The 25,735-nt window shown below is 38.1% G+C and overlaps 1 protein-coding gene across 1 annotated transcript; it reads left to right on the top strand.

The window, feature by feature from the left end:
* Positions 1-51: 51 nt before the first annotated feature.
* LOC107587458 (ubiquitin carboxyl-terminal hydrolase 20-like) lies at positions 52-20,186 on the top strand. The gene is made up of 24 exons (XM_016275248.1): positions 52-158; positions 1,009-1,107; positions 1,200-1,253; positions 1,362-1,424; positions 1,548-1,682; positions 2,408-2,510; positions 3,346-3,415; positions 3,568-3,681; positions 4,145-4,223; positions 4,643-5,075; positions 5,612-5,758; positions 5,879-6,011; positions 6,564-6,658; positions 6,802-6,835; positions 7,034-7,079; positions 7,185-7,365; positions 7,529-7,655; positions 8,886-9,055; positions 10,864-10,945; positions 11,227-11,335; positions 11,899-12,001; positions 14,882-14,950; positions 15,073-15,231; positions 18,778-20,186. The coding sequence occupies exons 2-23, from the start codon at positions 1,027-1,029 to the stop codon at positions 15,225-15,227; spliced, it is 2,583 nt and encodes an 860-aa protein (XP_016130734.1). The 5' UTR covers positions 52-158; positions 1,009-1,026; the 3' UTR covers positions 15,228-15,231; positions 18,778-20,186.
* The last annotated feature ends 5,549 nt before the right edge of the window (positions 20,187-25,735 follow it).

Consider the following 25,735-nt stretch of genomic DNA (forward strand, 5'->3'; position numbering starts at 1 on the left):
TGAAAGCAGCCATTGGCTCTGGTCAAAGCTGTGACGCACACTCATGCTGTATTCAGTATGCGTGCTGTTTAGTACACTGCTACCCACCACTGTTACAAATACCACCGATTGGCCTAAAATGATCATCTATGAGCGTTATTTTTGTTTCTGTGTGACAGGTAAATGTTTGTTCTTATCTTTCCTTCGGCTGAAGCGGAGTGTCACTATTTATTTGCTAAGATACCACCATGTCGACTCAGCGTCTGAATAGTGTCTTGCAGCCCGAGTGGAAATATGGCATCTTGAAAACCCCAGCTTTTGGGTGGTTGACGATGACATGTAGAGGAACTGTTGTGTGATGATAAACAAGAAAAACACCGGAGATGCAGAAAGACTGATTGTTTCGTTTTGAGATATTGTTTTTCAATTCAGAGGAATAGTGAGTCCAATTCATAATATAATTGTTTTCCCCTTTCTTTTAGGATTTCTGTTAGAGCTACTTTTCGTATGGAAAAAACAAATGAATACATCTTTATGATGCATTATTGTGCATTTCTTCATTGTAACAATAGACGAGGTGAAATTGGGTGAATGCATCCTTCTCAGTCGTGTTAGGCGCATGAAACAGCATTTTTGGGCTCCTGAGAGTTTCAGGCACGGACTCACAGCTACTCACATCTAGATATATCACCCTTAGTTTTATTCTTTCTTCTTCTTTCATTTATTATTATTATTATTATTATATTTTTAAATAATGCATTCAATGATGGCAATTTTTCCTGCTTTACGCTGATACTGAGTCTGTAAGTACGTTAGAAGGTTATACTTAAAGGACGAGTTATAAAAAAAAAAAGATTATTTTTCGCATAGAATGAAAGTGAATGGTGGTGACTGAGTTAATATTTATTTTTGTTCACCACGGAAATAAGAAAGTCATAGGATTTTTAAACCAGCATTTTTTTCCAGTGTTTATTGTATTGATGCTGTGTAGAGCTGTACTAGTAGTAGTTTCTTTGTGTATTGTAATAGAGTGAGGTGAAAATCAAGATGACTGACAATGGGGATCTTTGTCCTCACTTGGACTCTATTGGTGAAGTTACTAAGGAGGAACTGATTCAGAAATCAACGGTTAGAATCGCTGTTGCTAATACCCGGTATATAAGTCTTAAATGTGTTATGAGTGCTGTGTGTTGAATTTGATCACATTGTATTTACTCAAGGGCACATGTCAGTCATGTGGAGTTGGTGGACCCAACCTCTGGGCATGTCTACAGGTGGGGAGCCTTTTCCCTAGCAAACATGTTAGATAAGTAGAATGCATTTTTAGGCCCAGAACATTTACATTCATAATCATTACTCTCTTTGTCCTGCTTTCCCCACAGTGTGACTGTCCTTATGTAGGCTGCGGAGAATCATATTCTGATCACAGTACTATACATGCACAGGTGACATTCTTATTCATTCAGTATTCAGTCCATTCTCTGGCATTCGTTCTGCTCAGTTATTATGCATATCAGTTTCTCTTATTCTTTTATACATGTGTGCATCTTTTTTAATTTTTTTTCCAGGCCAAAAAACACAATCTGACAGTAAACTTGACCACATTCAGGGTGTGGTGTTATGTATGTGAGAGGGAGGTGTTTCTGGAACCAAAGCCTGTTATTCCTGTATCGTTAGCTCACTGCTGCAAACCACATGAACAGGTAAAGTCATCAGACTGTTTCAGGGACGCGAGAAGTAGGGGTGTACCACCCCCTGTTTTCACATGGTTGCAAATGCAACGCCAAGTTTGTTCATTTAAATTGATTCAGTTTTAGTATTTAATAATTTATTTGTAATGATCTCTGAAATGTAAATTGTAAGTGGGCTATAATAAACCCATGTTTATCTTTATAAACATGATTCATTTTACTTGTGATGTTTTCTATATGGGATGATTAGCCTAATCCTCATGAACACGTGATGCTGGCGAGTGGTATCAGACATGAACTGTACAGAATGCGAACAAGATTAACTTTAATACAAGGAGATAATGGCGCAAAAGCAAATTTCAGATTTTTTTTAAATGGTCATCCCAGCAAAAACTTTCCAAAATCGGCATCCAAACAACACCAGCCCCAGAACGAGCACCGACGTAAGTGAACCACCACCCCCCCTCCCTTTCACCCAACACGGACACACACAGCACCCCCAACCAAAAACATCTTCCCGCGCCCCTGGACTGTTTGAAACACCTCACAGAAATGTGCACTTTTAGCTTTTTAAGATTGTGTAAACATGATTAATATATGGTACTTCTTGTTTGAGGTTGGCTGTGTCTCCTGCATTATTAATACCAGTCTGAAGATCTCATTTAGGCACAATAATTAATAAAGTACATGAATGATACAAGAAAGATAGTTCATTCTATTGTTTTTCATCCCCAAAGGATCCTCTTCCCCAGACAACATGTTACCCGTTAAAAGCAGTGCCTATCGCAGTGGCAGATGAGGAAGGCTCAGAATCTGAGGAGGATGAGCTCAAACCTAGAGGTATAATTTTGTTAACAGGAAGCTAGTACACATTGCATGGCATTTCAAATCCTCAAAATAGCTATGACACCCACCTAGACATTGAGAGGGAAACATACACTACCGTTCAAAATATTAAGATTTCAAAAGAAGTCTCTTGTGCTCACCAAGACTGCATTTATTTGATTGAAAAACAAATTTAAGTAAAAACAGCAATATTTTGAAATATTATTACAATCCAAATGACCATTTTCTGTTTTAATATATTGTAAAATGCAGTTTATTTCTGTGATGGCAAAGCTGAATTTTCTGATTTGGTGTTCAAGAAACATTTGAAACTCAAGAAACAGATTTGGCTCTTAAGAAACATTTCTTACTATTGTCAATGTTGAAAAATTTTGTGGAAACCATGATACTTTCTCAGGATGTTTTTGATGAATATAAAGTTCAGAAGAACAGCATTTATGCATCCTTGCTGAGTAGAAGTATTGATTTCTTAAAAAAAATTAACTGACCCCAAATATTCACAGTAGTTGTCAGTCAGTATGGATTTTTTAAATGACCTTTTCAGTAACTTGTATATTTACTAACAGATGGCTATCATGTCCTGCTTGTACAACATTTTAAAGGAGTGGATTGAATAATGTCTATATGAATGAATAACCAGTCAATTACTTTTTCTGTTTTCTTAATATGAGAAGGCGTAATGGAAGTATGTAAGCCGAATTAAATTGGATCTTATTGACATTAGTTATGCGTAATGACTAAGATTCTGTTCCACACTCCAAAGTTGTAGGCGAGTGTTGGCATTTCTCATTATACTCTTTATTCTGCTTAATACTCTACATTTTCTCAGGTCTCACAGGGATGAAGAACATTGGGAACTCCTGTTACATGAATGCTGCACTGCAGGCCCTGTCCAATTGGTGAGCTCACAACTTGTGAAGCATAAATAAGCATAATTCAGACAACACAAATTGGAAGCGTGACTGATTCCACTGATTTATTTTTTAGGTCTGTGCATCCTGCTTCTGAAATTGATATTGGTTTTCCTGTTTCTTTGTCTTTTTCTCTCAAGTCCTTCTTTGACTCAGTTTTTCCTGGATTGCAGTGGGTTGGTCCGTACGGATAAGAAGCCGGCGTTGTGTAAAAGCTATCAGAAGCTTATCTCTGAGCTCTGGCACAAGAAACGGTAACAAGCACTGACTTGCCAAACCGTTAACCTAGACCTGGAAAACTAGCAAACTTAATCTTAAAGGTCGGGACACACCAAGCCGACTTCAAAGAACTAGCGGCGACTAAACTGCCGCCGACGTGAGCCCGACGAGTGGAACACACCCAACAAACTAGGCCGACCGTCGCTTGCTGTTGGCCCGACATTGGCCAACGGCTGACCGTCGGCTTGGTGTGTCCCGGCCTTAAAGGAGTAGTTCACTTCCAGAATAAAAGTTTCCTGATAATTTACTCACCCCCATGTCATCCAAGATATTCATGTCTTTCTGTTTTCAGTCGCAAAGAAATTAAGGTTTTTGAGGAAAACATTCCAGGATTTTTCTCCATATGATGGACTTCAATTGTGGCTTTAATATATTGAACTTGGTACTAATTATATGCATCTTATTGTTTTCTGTTGGTTTCTTTTTGGCTCTGTCAAGGCCAAGTTATGTTGTGCCCACTAGTCTGTTTCATGGAATCAAACTGGTGAATCCCATGTTTCGTGGCTATGCTCAACAGGTATATGAGTTATTTTAGTATTATTTATATACTATTATAGTAATTATTCATATTTTAAAATAGTTTTTAATTTTACATATAAGTTTTAGTAATCTTGTTAGGTGCTTTTGTCATTTTTAATAGTTTTTGTTTTTTAATATTTAAATTTGAGTTTTAATAATTTTACTTTGACATAAACATAAGATTTTGTTATAAACAGTTTGTTATAGATGTTTTTTTGTCTAACATTTATGTTTTATTTCAGCTTTATTTCAAATGACAAAAGCAATTTTTAATTGGTTTAGATTTAGTTAACAATAACAACACTGATATGAAGATTACAATGCAGCATTTCAAGACTGTAATATTATCATATAAGCCCCATAGTATTTTTGTAAAGACTATGTACACACTCCTTGCTTCCTTGCCGTCTTTTTTAGGACACTCAGGAGTTTTTGCGATGTCTGATGGACCAACTTCATGAAGAGCTGAAGGAGCCTTTGAACGACTGCAGCGGTGCAATCTCAGATGTCCTGCCTGACCACAACCTCGACAACCGTAATCATGTCGATGGAGACCGAAGCCCCTCTGAGGATGAGTTCCTGTCGTGTGACTCTGGATCAGGAAGCGAGAGAGGAGATGGAGAGAGGGCAGGAGGAGAAGCAGAGCTGCTCATCCAAGACGAATGTGTGGGAGTGAGAGGAAATGGAGGAATCTCAGAGAAAGAGAGGCTGAAGGAGAGAAGAGGAGAAGAGAAGACACGGGAAATGGATGAGGATGCAGATGTGGACACGGCTGCACAAGAGGGACAGGCAGAGAGAGAAACAGAGGCAACAACTGTAACCACAACTGTGCCGGCACCAGGAAATACAGGTATGAGGTTCTTATAATCATAAAGTTTGGGGTCTCCAAGATTTTTTTATGTGTGTGTGTGTGTTTTTTTGAAAAAATTCTCCAATTCTGAAAAATACAGTAAAAACAGTAATATTATGAAATATTATTACAATTTAAAATAGCTGTTTTCTATTTAAATAAAAAAATATATATTCATGTGATGGAGAAGCTGCATTTTCAGCTGCTGTTACTCCAGTCTTTAGTGTCACAATCACATGATCCTTCAGAAATGAAAAATGCCTTCAGTTGTGCTGTTTAATATTTTTGTGGAAACCATTATCCTTTTTTTTTTTTTTTTTTTTAGGATTCTTTAATGAAAAGAACAGCTATTATTTAAAATAGAAATTTAATAATGTAATAACCTTTTTTTGTCCATCTTTGCTGCATGAAAGTGTTAATCTTACTCACTCCAAACTTTTGAACGGTAGTGTATGTTTAGTAGTTTTTGAATATGAATATAATTCTTAAAAAATATATATGAACCTTCTCACTTCCTGATCCCACTTTTCTTGCAGAACCTGATAATGAAGCTTCCATGCATTGTCCGTCCTCTCGTCCCTGTAGCCCCACTCGCAGTGTGCAAGAACTCCACTCCAGACTCTCCAGCAGCCCACCTAGATCCAGCCCCCTCAGAACTGGACCCACTTATACATTCAAGAGAGGTTTGCTTCTCTCATATAAATACAAATAAATACAGCATAGTTGTAAAAAAAAAAAAAAAACTAGTTTTTATTTGTATTTTGCTTTGCACTAAATAAACGTCATGATTGTTTGTCCTTTAGCTCAGATGCTCCTGAGCACCAAGAAGAAGAAGCAGTCCCGTTTCCGCAGTGTTATTTCAGATATCTTTGATGGATCCATTCTGAGTCTTGTTCAGTGTTTGACATGTGACCGGGTGAGGAAAGGATGCAATGAGTTTTTCTGTCTCTAGAGGGCACCTTAGCGTGCGCTGAGGCCGGGATAGAGTGAGCTGAGGCGGCGGGGTCGAGAACGGTGCGCCCGGCGGATGCGATGAATGAGCGGCAACCACATGTTGCCCCGGGCTGGACATGGCGGCAGCAACAATACTACAGCGAGAATAAAAGTTACACCTTCTTTCTTTGCGTGAACATTTGGGTGGCGTTATGCAAATCTTTCCACATAGTGAGGTACATATGTGGGGGCGTGTTAGAACGAGGCGTTTTAGGTAGGCGTGGCTGACTCTGAACTTTTATAAAGAATATCTCTTTGGATTTGAGACTTTAGTCTTTGCAACTTTACAGATCTTCTTTATGCACCAAGAGCTTGTAACACTCCAAAGAGAAAGGAAAAATTGAAATCGCATTATATGACCCCTTTAAAATAACTTTTTTTACTTTAGTCTTTACTGTCACTTTTGAACAGTAATGTGAAAAAGCTGAATGTAAGAATGTAATTGCCATGAAAACAAGCACTGATCTTTTAATGTAAACGTACGTGTTTATGCAGGTTTGTTGTGTCCTGTATTCCGAGTTGGTTTTGGGGCCCAATGGTAACGCTGGAGGACTGCCTGGCAGCCTTCTTTGCTGCTGATGAGCTGAAAGGTTAGGACATCATGTTTCTCATTTCTGAATGTGCAATTGCAATTATGAATGAGATAAGAGGGGGAAAACTTATATTGCCTTTTCAACATTGTTGTACTGCTTGTCAACCCTTGGTTGATATTTATTTTCTTTCCACCAAACAGGAGACAACATGTACAGCTGTGAACGATGTAAAAAGTAAGATTTCTTGGTGGAAAAAAATGACTGAAATGTGTGTGATCAAGATGTAATAATGTAGTGGTTACTATGCTGTTTAAATACTTTGTAGTCTAATCTAAATCGTATTTAGGGTTTTACAGCCAAAATCATACTGTAGCTGTTAGGTTTAAATGTTTAAATGATGAAACAAGCTCATTTAATCTACCTGTTTCCCAGATTGAGAAATGGTGTGAAATATTGTAAAGTTCTGCGTTTGCCAGAAGTAAGTAACCCCCTCCATTTCAATCTGCTCATTTACTGGATTGCTACATTTACTTTTCAACAGAATTTGTATTCCTGTTGAGTTTGCGTGTAATGTCCTTTTCAGATATTGTGCATTCACCTGAAGCGTTTCAGGCATGAAGTCATGTACTCGTTCAAGATAAATAGCCATGTGTCATTCCCATTGGAGGGTTTGGCTCTTAAGCCCTTCTTGGCTAAGGAGAGCCCATCTCAGATTACTACCTATGACCTACTGTCTGTCATCTGTCATCACGGCACTGCTGGGAGTAAGTTACTTCTGTGTAATATTGCGAAATTAGGAGCTTTGAGATTTTGAAATGTGAACTTGCATTTATTAATCACTATCGCTTTTCCCAGATGACAATTAAGACATTATTTTGTGTATAGTTTTAATTGAGTGAAATTGTGTTTTTCCCCCCTGTTGGACAGGTGGTCACTACATTGCGTACTGTCAGAATGTGATCAATGGACAGTGGTACGAATTTGACGATCAGTATGTAACAGAAGTTCATGAGACGGTAGTGCAGAACGCTGAAGCGTATGTTCTCTTCTACAGGTACACTTAATTTTTTGACTTTGTAATGGTTGTTACAGGGGTCATGAACTGAGAAATCAAAATATCATTGATGTTTTGACATATAAGAGGTCACTGTACTATAAAAACATCCTGAAAGTTTCAGAACTGCTTATATTGCGTAAAAAACCCCCTGCTTATATTGAAGCCAGTCTGCCAAAACGACATTGTGGAATGTGCCGCTCTATGATGTAATAGTGTGGCTAAACTCCGTCTCCGCAGAAGAGGATCAATGCCCACTTCTACATCACTGTCTGTTTAGCCCCGCCCACCGATTCACATATGTAGTGTATAACGAGAGGCAAACACAGGTCTATGCAGAAACCAAAAGATAAAGATGGCTCCGAAGACAACAAGATGCTGTGTAGTGCCAAGCTGTGGAAAAACTCAGTCTTTCCCAATGTTAGTGTAAGGGAAACAGGTCAATAATTTAGCTCAAAGGGAATCATTTAAGATTTCAAAGGGAACTCCACCATTAATATGTAAGGGAATTAGGACAGAATGGGGGGGGGGGGGGGGGGGGGGGGGTGTCAAAACACGACAGAAAATGGCCTATTGCTTCTAAATTATGATGTATTTTGATGTAAAACTCTTGATAAAATTATAAGTGGACCTCAGAGAACAGTACAAAATAAAAAACAAAGGCAGTTCATAACCCCTTTAATAGTGCACTCAGTAATGTTTTTCCTTATTAAAGTTATGGTGAAATGGTAATTCATGCTTTTATGATGAAGATGTTAAAACTAATTTTTCCCATCATTCTTCCCGGTCATTTAGTCTGATTAAACCCTGCCCCTTTTCTTACAATCCCAAGCTTTCAATCAGATGTGCCTCAGTCCAATCAACAATCAATAGATGGAATTAAGTTCCACCCTACATGCACTCAGATATACATCATAATACAGAAGAAAAGATCTGTCACACCTTTAAACTGTTTTACCCATAATGAAATGAATAGTTATTTTGAAAAGTATGAGTAAAACGATGTACACTCACATGAACAAAGATATCAGTTATATCAGTAGCCTAATAAAAAACTTTTTTTATTCAACATGAAGTGGGTTGCCCCTTCATGGAAGCATGACATGACTACCTGTGCATCATAACAAACCACCAGCAAAACACAGAAACTCATTGGGATTGATTCCAACAAGAATGTCTATTATATTGATATTATTCTTATGATGGGGATTTTGTCAATTTCTCTTTCAGGAAGAGCAGTGACGAATCTGTGAGAGAGAGACAGAAGGTTGTCGCTCTGGCTAATTTAAAGGAGCCCAGTTTACTGCAGTTCTACATATCCAGAGAATGGCTCAACAAGTTCAACACATTCACTGAGCCCGGACCCATCACCAACCAAAATTTCCTCTGTCAACATGGAGGTACAATCACACACAAATACTCTCATGTATATCTAAAACTCCTCCACACTGGTCCATTTCAAATGAATTTAGGTAAATAACTGAAATATTAATTAACTTTGCCACTATAATGACAATCACACATTTTTCATTGTGTTCAGTATGAAGCGCTGAATGCGAGAACAAATTGACTTTAGTGAGTAAGTTAAAGGGGTCATATGATGTTGCTAAAAAGAACATTATTTGGTGTAATGAAATGTGTTTATGTGGTTTAAGGTTAAAAAACACATTTTCCACATACTGTACATTATTGTTTCTCCTCTATGCCCCGCCTTTCTGAAACACATCGATTTTTACAAAGCTCATCGGTCTGAAAAGCGAGGTGGGCTCTGATTGGCCAGCTATCCAGTGCGTTGTGATTGGCCGCATACCTCAAGCGTGTGACGGAAATGTTACGCCCCTTACCATACTGTGATGGCGTGTCCCGGCCATAGTGAAGAGACAAAAACATTAAAACCCATTATAAACAAGGCATTTGTTGCATCCAGTGGGGACATAATTACGGATTATAATGACTTATACAGTCTTTTTTCACATTGCGTTGCATCGCGCCGTGTAAAATCCGGCGATCCACAGCACGAAGTTGATGTATTTCCTCAGCGACCAGCACGGATCAGCTCTAGGCATGACGAAGCGGATATCATCCGCTTTTGGAAGACCAAACAAAGTAGTTTCGCTTTCACAACGAAACACACAGCGCCTTCACGACATGGCGGCGGCGGCAACAATACTACAGCAAGAATAAAAGTTACGCCTTTCTTTCTTTGCGTGAATATTTGGCCGGCATTATGCAAATCTTCCCACATAGTGACATAGACATGTGGGGGCGTGTTAGAACAAGCCGTTTTAGGTAGGCGTGGTTGACGCTTAACTTTTATAAAGAATATCTCTTTGGATTTGAGACTTTAGTCTTTGCAACTTTACAAATCTTCTTTATGCACCAAGAGCTTGTAACACTTCAAAGAGAAAGGAAAAATTGAAATCGCATCATATGACCCCTTTAATGGATTTACTGGCTACAGTATGTGGTTGATGACTTTGATGTAAACTGCAGCATAATGGATGGTTTAAATTGCAAGAACGATAGGTTGGCATCCGGTTTTTTTTTTTAAAGAGACAAACAGTCTTCTACTGTAAATGTTTGTGTTTCGTCTTCTCTGTCTGCATGTAAAGATTTTAGCCTGTCACATCTTCTTGCAGCTTTTTTTCCCCTCAGTGGAAAATTTACCATCTGAAGTTTATCTCGGATCCTTGAAGTTTTTTTTTTTTTTCCCCTCCTCTAGAGCTCCATGTGATGACTCATATGTGAACTATTAATTATATTAAGCCACCAAATTTAGTGTGTAAATGTTTTTATGTGAGACAGTTTTTCACATAGAGCAGTGGTTCTCAACCTTTTTGACTCGAAGGCTTCTTCTGAGACAGTATTCAAAGGCCATCCTATCTGAAGCTAAAATATACCTCTGGTACTTCTGCTGTAATAAAAACAAATAAACTCAAAAATATGATGTCAGTTTAATGTTATACATCTTCATTTTCAGTATTTTAATTAAGGTTATGTTAATATAACTAAATGTAAGTATTTTAAAAAACTTCCGAGGGCCCTTCTTTTGAAATAAATAACCACTGAGATTGTATTAAGTGACACAGTAAACTCCACCATTTGGTGCAAAATAATTAAATAATGAATCATATTATTTTATCTTTTACTTAAACTTTTTCACTTACTATAAGCAGTAAAAACTTGACTCAGGTGTGATTTTATACAGGAATCCCTCCTACTAAGTACCATTATGTGGACGATCTGGTTGTGATCCTTCCCCAAAATGTGTGGGAATATCTCTACAACAGGTGAGTCATGCATAGCAATGCACATTTCTGACGTTTAGAAAGTCCTCAGGACGTTTACCAGCTTAGTGGAATATGGGATGACTTTTGAGCTTTTGATCTGGTGAAGTCGACAAAACCTCAGTCCAACCCTGAACTATGGAGTTCTGTCGGTTCAAGACATCTGATGTCATGTGTAAGGCACTCCACCAGCAGTGCAATGTAAACATTGTTGAGTTATGTGTTTGCTCTTTTCACTGGCCATACTTTGAAAGTTTCTTCATGTTTTGAAACATTTTTCACAGGTTTGGGGGAGGCCCGGCTGTGAATCACTTATACGTGTGTGCCATCTGCCAAGTAGAGATCGAGACTTTAGCCAAACGCCGGAAACTGGAGATAGACACCTTCATCAAGGTGGACATATTACTTCAAGTGACATCCAAGTACAGACAAATTAGTGCCTGCTTGAGTGTTGCCGACTTTTGTAGCCCACTTAAAAGTATAGAATGAGATGCTACCCACCACCATAAGACTGGGAGGAAGCGTACTTGAAAATTGTTCCTCTAGGTTATGTCCTCAGATCTGCAGCATTTTTATGTAACATGGTGTGGAAATTCCTCTTGGAAGGAGCATGATGTTCTTGGAAGTGTTTGGTGCTCGTAAAAGCCAGAGAACTGATGAAACACAGACTGCATGCTGGACAGATCAAGGGTGCAATCTGCACTGCAATCTTACCAGAAGTACAGCATCTGTGAGATCCATCACTAGCTTTGAATCAGACATGTTTTAAAGCTTTGGAAAAATCTGAAGGTCATGTTTGAAACTCAGCAGGTTTGCAAGGGGCACCTCAGAATGAAATAAAACATAATTGCTGTATAATACAATATGGTAAAATGCTGAAATGCTCAGATTGGTTAGAGAGCGTTTGATAATCCTCATATTTCGCTCTCTGTTTCTCTTTCTCTCTCCGTCTACAGTTAAACAAGGAGTTTCAAGCTGAAGAAGCGCCTACAGTCATCCTGTGTATCAGCATGCAGTGGTTTAGAGAATGGGAGAACTTTGTCAAGGGCAAAGACAATGGTACAGTCTCATACAAACAGAGTAATGCATATCTCAACAAATATATGATACTGTTGAGGGCTGCACGATAAATATCGCACGATATTTAATGCGCATCTCGTCAGTAAAGCTGGTTCTGTAATCTGTAATCAGCCCTAATACTGTTTATGTTTTTTATCGGAGAGAATATGCAGCAAAATAAAAAATTTAATCTGTGGCATTTAGTTCACTGGCCTGCGGGAGGTATGTAAGTGTCTGCATATATTGTGCGACCATTGTGACGTGTTCTATTTGTATTTGAACAATTGACGTATATGTAACGTTGAATGTAAAAATCAAAGTTTTTAAGTGCTATAATCAGGTCCCCGAAGCATCTACCAACCAAGGAAACGTGAAAAAGATTAACCCAGTAACTTTGTTTTGGTAAGCCTTTTTCTGAAAGCGTCTGAGAAAACGAGCGCGTCTGATTTCGCTCCCTTGGTGACGTTGCAAAGGGATCTCATTATAATATTACCACCACTTTCATTTCGCAAGCGACAACGGTGTACCAGCTCTAATGCCATGGCGAAAGTTTGAGCAAAACATGCTAACTGTTCTGCCTTTGTCTGCACAGATGAGCACAGAACACTATTTAGATCTAAAATAAACATGCAATTTATTTCCCAGCTGTTTACCTTCACAGACATAACCGACTGTTTTTGTAGCTCATGTGTGTTTTTAACGTAAACTTGTGTGTGAATGAGAACTTAGTTTAGTACTCACATGCTGTGACAGCCGCTTTCTGTCCGTGTGCTTCAAATGTGTGCACTCAGAAAACCGTATATCAGAAGTTTAAACTCATATGGTTTAAAAAGCATGATTTCAGTGTGATAAACATGATAATCAGAACCAAAACAGATGTTTTTTTTTTAGTAGGTCCGAGCTGTAATGGCGCAGCTCTATTCTGGAAAAGGGATGGGGAGCAGTAGCTCATTTGCATTTAAAGAGATAGGCCTGCAAAACGGCGTGTTTCTGCTTCCACTCAAAATAGGCATTTTAATGTTATAATAAATTATCTGTGGAGTATTTTGAGCTGAAACTTCACGGACACATTCTGGGGACACCAGAGACGTATATTACATATTGTAAAAAGGGGCATAATATGTCTCCTTTAATGGAAAATTGCAGTATTTATTACAAATAATTTATCCTTGCACATTTTGTTATTTGTGTGCCCTTACAAACTTTAATCAAAAGCATTATTATCCCCTCCCCCTTACAATGACGTCTCATCTCTGATGATGTGTGAGTGTGAGGGCTGGGTAATTAGTTTGTCCAATGGCCAGATGTGTTGCAATCCCTTTCCTCCAACAACTTGTCACTCACATGAAATGATCAACAATCCAATCAGTTCCCAATAGACAAAAGTCCCACACTAATTTTTTTGGTCTTGTTTGAGATGCCCTTCACTCGCATTTTATGTCATAATAGGGAGGAACAGTCAATCACAATCTCCAATAAATGCTGACTTCATAGGTTACCTGAAAATAAAAATTCTGTCATCAGTTAAGCCCCGTTCAGACTACACGATTTTGGCATGATTTGCTTGACGTAGGGTGTCGTGGGGATTCGTATATGACGATGGCTGTCGGGATGCAAGATTCAATCGTTTCGTCTCGTGTAGTGTGTCATAGTGCACGACAACCAATGCCATGTCTGCGATGCTTCACGACATCAACACAGAAAGTCTAGCATGTTTAATTTTTTTCCTGTCGTCCACGACGAGTTCCGTCACAGACACAGACCAATAGGAGCAGAGAAGTGCCTTCGTACATGCTTTCAAACATGCCGAAACGAAAGAGAGACAACGGTATCGGTCCTGCTAGGTGTAATTTTCACAATGGAGGAAATGTTCGTGGAGCTATGGCTACAATACTCCTGCATTTATGATGTTTTCTCGAGGGATTACCGCGACAGAGTGGAAAAGGCCAGTTAAAAACTATTTTACCTCAGTTCTCTTTGAGAGTCCTCTTCATGCAATCCAGATTTGAGTCCCTGTTAGGTTTTCTTTCTTTTTGGGCTTTTCTGACGACAAGACAGGACAGAACACGCTGTTTGCTAGCCATTGTTTGTTTACACTCATGTCACCATCTGTCTAGTCCCGCACTATCAATGACAAGCACGCACATCGTTAAAGACGGCAAATGAAGAATGTTCGGGTAGAAACGTGTAGTCTGACATGTTTCTTGTTCATGATACGACAAGATTTTAGGAGTCAAAATTGTGTGATCTGGCACAGTGACTGTCCTAACCAACAAAATAATTGTGTCATCTGAACCGGGCTTTACTCAGCCTCATGTCATTCCAAACCTGTATGACTTTCTTTCTTTTTTCTTTACACAAAGATATTTTGAATAAAATATTCCATTGACTTTCACTATTTGGCCAAAAATCCCTGCAACATTTTTTCAAAATATCTTATTGATATATTTAACATGTGTTCCATTGAGAAAAGAAAAATTACTGAAGAATGAGTAAATGATGATAGTGTTTTCATTTTTTGGTGAACTGACCCTTTAAGGCTTTGTGTAAAAAGCATTGCAAAAGTCCATGTCACATTTAGGTACATTTTTCTGATGTAATAGTACTCCCCAAAAATTGTAAACACTGTGACTCTGAAACACATTTAAAACATTGCTCTGTTTGTTTGAGTGTTTTGACCAGCCTGACATGGCAACATCGACTCAACCAATGGCGAGACTTCTAGCTCTGCCAAGACCACCCTCTGTATTTTCAAGAAAATATATGCTTATGCACTGTAAAGGTCATACTTTGGTCAGGACCTAAAGGTCAGGACTTTTTAATCTCTGTTTCTCCTCTCTCTCTCTCTCTCTCTCTCTCTCTCTCTCTCTGCTGGTTTAGAGCCACCAGGCCCCATTGACAACAGTAAGATTGCAGTAATGAAAGGCGGACATATCCAGCTTAAACAAGGTATGGACTGTGTGTGTATGCGTCAAACTAACATGTCTGTGACTCATCTTGTGTTTCAAAACCTTGTCTGACTCGCATATGTGTGTTTGTATATTCTTCATTATCTATGGCTTGGTTTGCAGGCGCAGACTATGGGCAGATATCTGAAGAAACGTGGCAGTACTTGTTAAGTATTTATGGCGGTGGGCCAGAGATTGCAGTGCGCCAAACCATCAGCCCCCCAGACAATGACACACATGGTGAAAGGAAGATAGAGGCAGAGACCAGAGCCCTCTGAAAGGGTAAGACACAGAGTAACCACAAAAAAGTATTTAAACACTAAGCCACACGTGTATGTGTACTGCTGTCCAAAAGTTTAGGGAAAGTAACAATTTTTTTTTTTAAGAATTCCGCAAATTATGTCATATATATACTGTATATACTTGTATTAAATTTGCCAAAAGTGACAGTAAAGACGTTTATAATGTTACAAATTATTTCCATTTTAAATCATTTGTTTTCTTTTTAACTTTCATCAAAGAATCTTGATAATTGTTTCCACAAAAATATTAGGCAGCACAACTGTTTTCAACATTGATAATGACAATAAATGTTTCTTGATCCCTAAATCAGCATATTAGAATTATTTGAATGAACGGTAGTGAATTTCTTCGCATTCTATAAAATAAAGGATAATTTATTTGAAACAAATAGCACAAACATTCTTTTCAAACAAAATAATTTCAGCCACTTATTAATTTAGCCACTTTTTGGTTTTCAAATGTTACAGAACGTGTGTGTGTGTAGCTGAAGCAGTGTCTACTCTTCTGGTTTACCTGTGTGAACTTGAGGGGAACCCTTTATACATCCTCTAGTCCAGTGTTTCCCAACCGGGGTGCCGTCTGTCGAGAGCAGGGGTGCAGTGTAAAAAAAAAAACAAAAAAAAATTGTTTTTAAATTGCAAAAATTTTCAAAAGAGCATCTATTATATAATATCTATTTCTGATGTCGCCAATAATTAGAGATACACCAAAATTCCGGCTGCCGAAAATGAGTTCACCGCTCAGGATTCACTTTCACGTGGTGTGACGCTCTGCGTATTATCCCACTCTATGCGTGAGTGTGCTCCGTTCAGTCGCTCCACTCGTATACCGTTCATGCGAATCGGAACAGCAAAGTCCACTCAAAAATTGAGCCGACAGGAAACATCGATGTAGTACAGTATTGTTTCTGTCTGCAATAGCCCTACTGTGTTGTAAAATGTTTTGGTATATCGACAACTCTGGTAACGCTGCCCTCTCATTCATTGATCTGCTAACCGCTATGTTATGCTCACGTGTTCTGATAATAATAGCTTTCTAGGACTAAACATTATTTGGATAATTGGTGTAAAAAAAAAAGGTGAAATATCTTAACCCTACTGTTAGACCTACCTGAAAAACTAAAAGCAATTTATTTAATTCGAAGGCCTGTCATTATTTTTTTTTATTTGTGCTATCATTAGTAATTTCTTTATTTGTTCTTATTTTATTACTGACTGCTTACTTGTCATTTTTTTATTCAATTCAAAGTTTGTAATCAAGCTATCTCGTGCTACTGCACCAAAATTACCCCCCAGTAAAATTGAAAAAAAAAAACACTGAGTGAGCAAAAATTTGTGAGATAGCTAGTTATAATGGTAATTAAATAATGTTTACATATGTGTAAAAGCCTACATGAAAATCTGTCATATAAATTGGTCTCTTCATTAGAAATTAGCCTACTGATTATCCCCATTGATGGACAAATTTTTTTAATAATATTAAAAATATCTGTATGACATTATATTCTGCAGTGCTTCCCTGTTGTACCGAATATCTATACTTTTCAAATGATCATATCGAAGTTAGAAATTAAAATATTGTGACAATTAATTTTGTAGGGTGCCACAAGTTTGTTAAAATTTCCAAAGGGTGCCACGACTAAAGAAAGGTTGGGAAACAATGCTCTAGTCTGAGAAAGTGAAGTTAGGTCTGAGAAAAGTTCTAGAACCATTAATACTAGACATGTTTCATCAGCGTATGGTGCAGACTGGCTGATTCATCACTAAAGAAATACATCACCCTTGTGTATGTATGTATGTGTGTGTGTGTGTGTGTCATAAGAGAGTTACAGTGATTCTTCAATTATAGGGGCACTTCTACTACTTGAAATCCTGAAAAATTAAAGATCTTCAACTTTGTTTCGTCTTCATTTAAAACATTTGTCACTAGATCTGATAAAGATCTTGATTAACTTTCAGGTGGATTTTGGTATAATGTGTAATGTATTTTTTGATAGTGTGTGTGTGTGTGTGTGTGTGTGAGAGATGGTAACATGATTATAATGACTTAATTCACATTTTGAAAAATGTGTTGAGTAAGCTATGGACTTGACGTTAACTTGAACTAAAAAAATAACAAAACTTAAAGGTGCAGTATGTAATATTTCTTTCTTTTCTCTTCTGTATTTATAAAGCACTTTCATCACAACTCACGGTTGATCCAAAGTGCTGTACAATACAACTAGAATCAGAGAAATTTGAAAACAATATAAGGGAGCACAAGAAAACACAAACACAATTATATAACTAGATAAAAGGTATTGACAATAGATGTTTTTTAAGCAGGGACTTAAAAATTGGTAAAGAGGACGCAGTTCTAACAGAAATTGGTAGTTTGTTCCATAGACTAGGACCAGCAACAGCGAAGTCTCGATCACGTCTGCAGTGGAACCTCGTTCTAGGAACAGAGAGGAGACCAAGATTACTAGATTTTAGGGACCGATTTGGTTTGTGAATGAAGATTGCTTCTGAAAGATATGATGGTGCTTGGTTGTGTAGAGATTTAAAAACAAACGTTACAATTTTAAAAACAATTCTAAATTTGATTGGTAGCCAGTTTAACGAAATAAGTATGGGAGTGATGTGATCGAACCTCCGTCTGCCTGTCAACATCCTTGCAGCAGCATTCTGAACCAGCTGTAGGCACATTACAGAGGACTGACTTATACCATAATATATGGAATTATAGTAGTCTAGGCTAGATAAAATAAACAAGTGAATAATCTGTTCAAACTGTTTTAAAGAGAGTAGAGATTTGAATTTAGAACGCCGTAAGTGGAAAAATACTTGATTTAATCATGCACTAATTTGCTTTTCAAAACTCAGGCTACAATCAAAAAGAACACCAAGATTTTTGGCACAATATTGTATATAACAATAATAATATTGACAGCTAGCGGTTTAAAGGGGTACTGCAGTGCAAATTCAAAATATTGTTTCTCCCACCTCTCCTCCTCAGACACCACAGACCAAAACAAAAACAGGCATGCACATTTTCAAAGTAGAATAACTGGCTTTAGCATTGTTTTTCGGAGAAACGATTATGTGAACTTAGCATGCTTCCTAAATATCTGCGAATGCATTATGGTGTTCTTATGCTTTGCTACAGACCAAAAAATTACATACAGCACCTTTAATGACTCTCTCAGATCATCATAGTGTGAAAAATCTAAAATTAACATTGTGTCAAAAGGGAGGCCCACTGTCTTTGACTTAGAAAAACTCCTGACATATACTACTAGTTATATACTATTTTATATACTACTTTAAAATTATGATTTTGTTTAATACAAATTTTTACGTGAGTTTAAAAAAAAAATGTCCCCAAGGATGATTTTGACAGGAAAAAATATAAATAATGTTACTTTTTTCCTGTAAAATCATCCTAGGGGACAGAAAAGTTCCCAATAATAAAATAATCATATTATTTTAAATATGATAAACCTTCAGTTGTTATTGATATGTTTTCTTTGTTTCTTTGCTGTAGGTAATGAAGACCCATGTGTGGATGACCGTTACACACTGCGCTTACATTTCTGTCTCACAAGCACTTTGTGAGCTTTTCTGTGGATCTGCTAACTCTAACAGAGCTCCCCTAGTGTAGAAAAGGGTCTTATTTATTAAGTGAGTAAATCCGTTATCAGACACGCACATAAAACATATTTAACATTCATGAACAAGCTTCATTCATGCGTGCTGGTGATATGCTTGTTGCTGTCGTCAGTGGGACTAAGGGCGGTGATGTAAGCCTTTCTCAGTAGTGCAGAGGTAAATACATAATGCATCACGCAGGACACATTCAAATCTTTGTAAGAGCTCTTTGCTGACGTCTACCTAGGCAAAACAAGACTTGAACGTAGTACCTGCATGTTCAAAGAAGCTTTCCCTGCCACCCAAATCCATTATATCACTATGAAATCAAGCATGTTGACACTTTGAGTTTTTTGCAATGAATCATAATGGTGGTGAAGGATTAAACTGTTTCACTATTTCACATCAAAGTGAGTTCTGTTTACGTTCCAGCTCACTTCCTATACCTCCGTGATTTATGAAAACTATTTCCGATTTCTGATTCATCTTAAGTAGCAACAGGCTGTGATGTCATAGGTGACTTTCCCTTTTCATGTTGATGATAAAAGTTTTCTTTAATCTAGGACGGTTTACTCAAATGCTACTGAAATTGTGACTATCATCATACAATATAAGATCATATTTAATATTATAAGCTCAGGATGCTTTTTTCTTTTCTTCTGCCATTAAATATTACATTTTGTTTTAATGCACTTTACAATCCTCTGTTTTGGAATAGCTCCATGCTCTGTCCCAATCAAAGGAAGTGAATCTTTAATGCCCCAACTCTGACGCAGGGTTGCGCAAGCTACTATATTTGTTCAGTATTAAATGGTCCTCAAAATGTTCTCTTATTTCCTCAGACTGGCAAAAACATAACTACTTACTCAAATGCTTGATGTGCTGTCTGTTAAAAGCTGCATCATGTATATGTTCCAATGTTTTAATGATGCAGCACCACAGCCCCAAATGAAACTAACTTAACTAAACTACATTTCACTAAGGGAACGTGCAATGAGGCGTATCAGATGTGTTACAAAATGTTAATAGAATGCTGTTATACTAGTTTAAGTATGTCTTTTCAAATGTATTCTTTGTACATAATAAAATGTAACAGTTTTTATTTAAGAAATGTCATCTTTTCTCATGAGCAGGTCAGAATTGTGCAGAATTGCTGAGTTGTGTATAGGACTACATAGTCTGTTACATATTTTGTTGCAGGAACTTAAAATTCCTATAGGTAACTTCTGATGTAATGTCTTTTTAACTTAAGCGATTTAAATGTTAAGATCTGTTTGATTTGACAAATGGAAAAATAAAGCCTGTTCTTTCTCCACAGTGTCTTTTTCTTTTCTTTTATTAGTTGATATATACAATGACAAATGACAATATTGTTGTTCCCAGAATTGTCTTCCTGATCGATGAGCAATGGCTGTGATGGGATTACACTCATAACTAGTTTGATCCATTTATAAACTTCAGATCTGTTTTGCAAAGCCTAAACCCATGCTCACACTGAAATGGAAATAGTTATTTAACTAGCATTCTAATTGTCTCTGTTCTTTTTTTTATCTGATTATTTTAAATAATTTCTTTAAAATACATTTTTTTAAATGTTGTAATAAATTGCACTGGACATTGACAGTTTACCCAGTGTTATTCTTGTTTATTTATATACTATAATATTTAATAATATTTATAATTAGCTTATTTTGTTAGTTTATTTTATATTTTTATTTAACTTTATTTTTATTTCAGCTTTAGTCATTTTAGTGCTTAAACTTATTTTGTGTCATTTAGTTGCCAAGGCAATATATATTTATTTTTTATATTTGTTTATTTATATATTTATCCTAATTTCAATTAACGAAAAGTTTTGATTAGTTTTAGTCAACAATAACAACTAAATCTAAAAATACATAGCTCAACTCTTCAGCTTTTTTTAATTTATTTTGTCTGTTTCTTAATGCCTCTTATTCTCTGCATACTATCTATCTACCTACCTAAAATTACTTATTTGCTATTACAACGTTTATATATATATATATATATATATATATATAAGCATGAAGTGCTCCAAAATTTCTTGGTAAACGGGTGCAGTGACGTTGGTTTTCAAAAAACACAATGGACCAACACCAGCAGATGACATTGCACCCCAAATCATCACAGACTGTGGAAACTTAACACTGGACTTCAAGCAACTTGGGCTATGAGCTTCTCCACCCTTCCTCCAGACTCTAGGACCTTGGTTTCCAAATGAAATACAAAACTTGCTCTCATCTGAAAAGAGGACTTTGGACCACTGGGCAACAGTCCAGTTCTTCTTTTCCTTAGCCCAGGTAAGACGCCTCTGACGTTGTTTGTGGTTCAGGAGTGGCTTAACAAGAGGAATACGACAACTGTAGCCAAATTCCTTGACTCGTCTGTGTGTGGTGGCTCTTGATGCCTTGACCCCAGCCTCAGTCCATTCCTTGTGAAGTTCACTCAAATTCTTGAATCGATTTTGCTTGACAATCCTCATAAGGCTGTGGTTCTCTCGGTTGGTTGTGCATCTTTTTCTTCCACACTTTTTCCTTCCACTCAACTTTCTGTTAACATACTTGGATACAGCACTCTGTGAACAGCCAGCTTCTTTGGCAATGAATGTTTGTGGCTTACCCTCCTTGTGAAGGGTGTCAATGATTGTCTTCTGGACAACTGTCAGATCAGCAGTCTTCCCCATGATTGTGTAGCCTAGTGAACCAAACTGAGAGACAATTTTGAAGGCTCAGGAAACTGTTGCAGGTGTTTTGAGTCGATTAGCTGATTGGCATGTCACCATATTCTAATTTGTTGAGATAGTGAATTGGTGGGTTTTTGTTAAATGTGAGCCAGAATCCTCACAATTAAAAGAACCAAAGACTTAAACTACTTCAGTCTGTGTGCACTGAATTTATTTAATACACAAGTTTCATAATTTGAGTTGAATTACTGAAATAAATGAACTTTTCCATGACATTCTAATTTATTGAGATGCACCTGTATATATAAACACACACGAAAGCGTAGTTCTCAAGCTGAGCAATTTCCATGGGTCTATCACGGATAAAAACTGCGTTATTAAATTTATATGGATCCATATTTAGCTCCCAGAGCCCCAGGCATTCTTTAAGCATGCTGAGGAACAGCTACTCAATGTTACCTTCATGCTCTGAGCTCTGTTCATCTCATTTATCTTAATCACCACTCCCTACGTGCCCCCACCCTTCGTCTCCATCCTCCCTTTGTCCTCAGACAGCCTCTGGAATATTGCTTCAATCAGCTACCCTGTATAAACCAAATAATCTGACAGGGAAGGTGAATATTTATATGACAGGGCTTGCTATCAATGCTGATGTCATTGTAAGTCCTCTTTCTGTCTGCAGGCTGATGAAAGGAGAGCGCAGAAGGAGGAGGAGAGAAGGATGCAGAGAGCTGCAGACCACCCAACTGAGCACCAGTCTTGTCTGCTGGAAAAAGGATTGTAATTTTCTTCCCGATGTGAGTCGTCATTCCTCTCTTTTTGCGCAATTGCAGCATCTGGCTTTCATTATCTAAAGGGTCATTTCTGGAAATCAACATGTTTTGTGTATCACGTGGACAATAACATCTTGCTGGTCTACTGTGTCTAAACATTAGCATGTGTGGTACTAGCTGGGCTACAGAAACATCTGGCAGCTCTTTTGTTTAACACAACAGATAAACATTGCATTTCTGAGTCTAAATGATCAGGCTATTGTTAGTCAAGATTCTGTTTACATTAACTGTTTATATTAACTGATAGTACCATGTGAATAAATTAACACCCTTTTTTTCATAAAACATCAGTTTATAACTTTTAAATTTAATTCCTTTAAAAAAAATTAATGATATTGTATTTATGGTATGAATAACAGTAACATTACTGTACACATAGGTGCAAAATCACTATTTTCACTGTCAACATTGCAGAAGTTAATTACAAAAAAACCTTCCTGCTTTATTAACAATTACAGTGGTATAAAATCTATCCAGAAGGTTCAGAAAAGTTTTTTAAATGGTGGAAATCCTCACTAATGACTAAACAACCTGTTTTATGCAGATGAGGTTTGGTAGCTGCACCTTCTGCTCAGACTCATTGCTAATGTGAACACACCCTCTTTGTCTTGCTGTTTTTGAAAGTTTCATGTTTTGAAGTGTATTGAAATGGCCTTTTTAATATAACATACCCCAATATTTCATTTCATATAATTGCTAATTTAAAAAATGCTCTGAAAATTACATGAATCAACATATCCATGTGATTTGGAGGAGATTATGCGGTCGGCAACCAGTAAATCACCAAAATTCAAATGTTTAGATGTCTCTATAAAAGTGATTCCGTCCAGTAATTTCAGACACAAAGGCAGCTGGCAAGAGGTGTTAATGATGAGCTCAGAGCAATGTTGTCAACCAGTTCAGGCATGAGGTAATAACCTCATGGCTGTGAAATGAATTTTTAATAGACCTTGTTATTAACACTTCGGTGAGTGCAGAGCTACATCTCTGTCAGCCCTTCACAGCTTGATTGCTCAAAATGTTCAAAGCTAAGACCTGTTTTTCAGATGTAGTCTTATTAACAGATACAACACTTGATGCTGTAATCACACTCTAATATAATTATTTGATAGAAATAAATATTTTTTAAATGAATGAGCAATTGCATGAGGTATTGATATTAGGGTTTGCATCGGTCGATATAGAGCATTTAATTGTTCATGCTCATTTTCCCATTTACATCACCTTTGTGTCATTTAAAATTATCTTTAAAGTCCCCCTGCAGTTACTAATTTGATCCCTTAAAACTCATCTTTGATAACCTTGATGACCTACTTAAATGTTTTTTTCAAAATGTTTCTTTATGTAATGCTCTGTTGGACTTCTTTGGCTTGACTACCTTATCGAACAGCTAATAATGTGTTGTTAATGTTACACAAACCATGTTCCTGTTCACCATCTCAGACAGTTACCTTCTAAAAATCAACATCCTTTGGTAGAAACACTTTGCTGCAAGTTGATAGGATTAGTTACATGTTTGTGAAGATGGGGCTATTTCAAACCACAATTTTTGAGACTTTGGTAGGCCTACACTGCAGTTTTAAGTGAAAAATGCGAAGCAGTGGTGTTGACTGATGAATTTGCACATGGTTTGTCTTTAAGTGTTACGGGGCTGACGAGACATGAGACGTGCGGATCCAAATGCAAGGCTTTATTCATAGACATGGTTAGAGACAGGCAAGGGTCAGATAATGGCAACGGGTATATAGAGGGCAAGACACAAGAATATACCTAGGGCTAGCGTGGGTCTACGATCGGCGAACAAAATTAACAAGGCGAGACTAGAGGGGTAAATCCAAGAACAATGCAAATGTCCAGGCAGGGGCAAACAGAATCTGAATAGGGCAAGGCGAGAGGGAGAATCTGAGGTACACAGGCAAAGATCAGGATACGAGAAAACAGACGAGGCAGACTAAGCTAAGGCTGGGTAAACTAACAGGCTCCGTAGAGTAGCTATCAAATGATAAGCGCTAAACAATACTCAGTTCAAAGAGTTCACAGACGACCTCCTTGGCCGGAACAAAACAGGTAGAGAGTTCACAGACGGCTTCCCTGGCCGGAACAGAACAGGCAAAGAGTTCACAGACGGCCTCCATAGCCATGACAGGATGGGCAGAGGGTTCACAGACGGCCTCCATAGCCGTGACAGGGCTGGACGAGAATTCACAGACGGCCTCCATAGCCGTGACAGGGTGGGTAGAGAGTTCATAAGTGGATACCACTGACACCTCTGGAGGTTCTGCAGCGAATGCCAGCACCTCTGGAGGTTCTACAGTAGCACCATCAGAAAATAGGGAGAATTCATTAACGGTTCCTTCGACTACGACATGACAGGCTGTGAGTGCCTTGCTGGGCGCCACCACTGTACAAGGAGTTGAAGCGAGCGCCGCCACCTCGGGAGGTTCTGCAGCATCAGCCGCCACCTCTGGAAACATCATAGTAGGCGCCGCTATTTCAAGAGTCTCAGTGGTGGTGTATGCAGCCCATACACTCCATAAAGCGATCCCCATTATGGGAAGCAATACAGACGGGGGAATAGGTTCAGGAACAGGAGGGCTAGAGTGAGTGGGTTTGGGGATACCGGCTGTGCGTGCAGCCACCAATGGTGGGTCCTCCACGCTGGATGCCAGTCTGGGATACTGATGAACAGTCCTTGAGGGTCTGGGTGCCACAGACAGGAAGTGACAGGACTCTGAGTGAACAGACATGGCTGTGAGTTGACTTGCCTCATGACGATCTGCTGTGAGTTGACTTGACTCAGGGGAATCGACTGTGACTTGACTCATGACGATCAATTGTGACTTGGCTTGATTCATGAAGATCTGTTGTGACTTGGCTTGATTCATGAAGATCTGTTGTGACTTGACTTGACTCATGAAGATCTGTTGTGACTTGACTCATGAAGATCTGTTGTGACTCGAATTGGCTTATGATAAACTGTGACTCGACTTGGTTCATGAAGATAAGCTGTGACTTGACTTGGTTCATGAAGATAAGCTGTGACTTGACTTGGTTCATGAAGATAAGCTGTGACTTGACTTGACTCAGGATTGACATCGGTGACATAACGGGGCGCTGTTGTGTCCGCCATTTTGTGATCAGGCTCTGCTGTCGCCGGCATTTTGTGAGCGTGCTTTAGTGCGGCCGCCATTACACGAGTGAGTGCGGGGCCGCGTTCCTCCACGATACCCACAGTGAACGCTGAACCAACCGTCAGCAAAGCATTATCCATACACTGACTTAAAGATGAACGCGGACCCTCGTGAATGAGTTTGGAC

Source organism: Sinocyclocheilus grahami, unplaced genomic scaffold, assembly GCF_001515645.1.
Source record: "Sinocyclocheilus grahami isolate Dianchi unplaced genomic scaffold, SAMN03320097.WGS_v1.1 scaffold92.1, whole genome shotgun sequence".
Classification (NCBI taxonomy): Eukaryota; Metazoa; Chordata; class Actinopteri; order Cypriniformes; family Cyprinidae; genus Sinocyclocheilus; species Sinocyclocheilus grahami.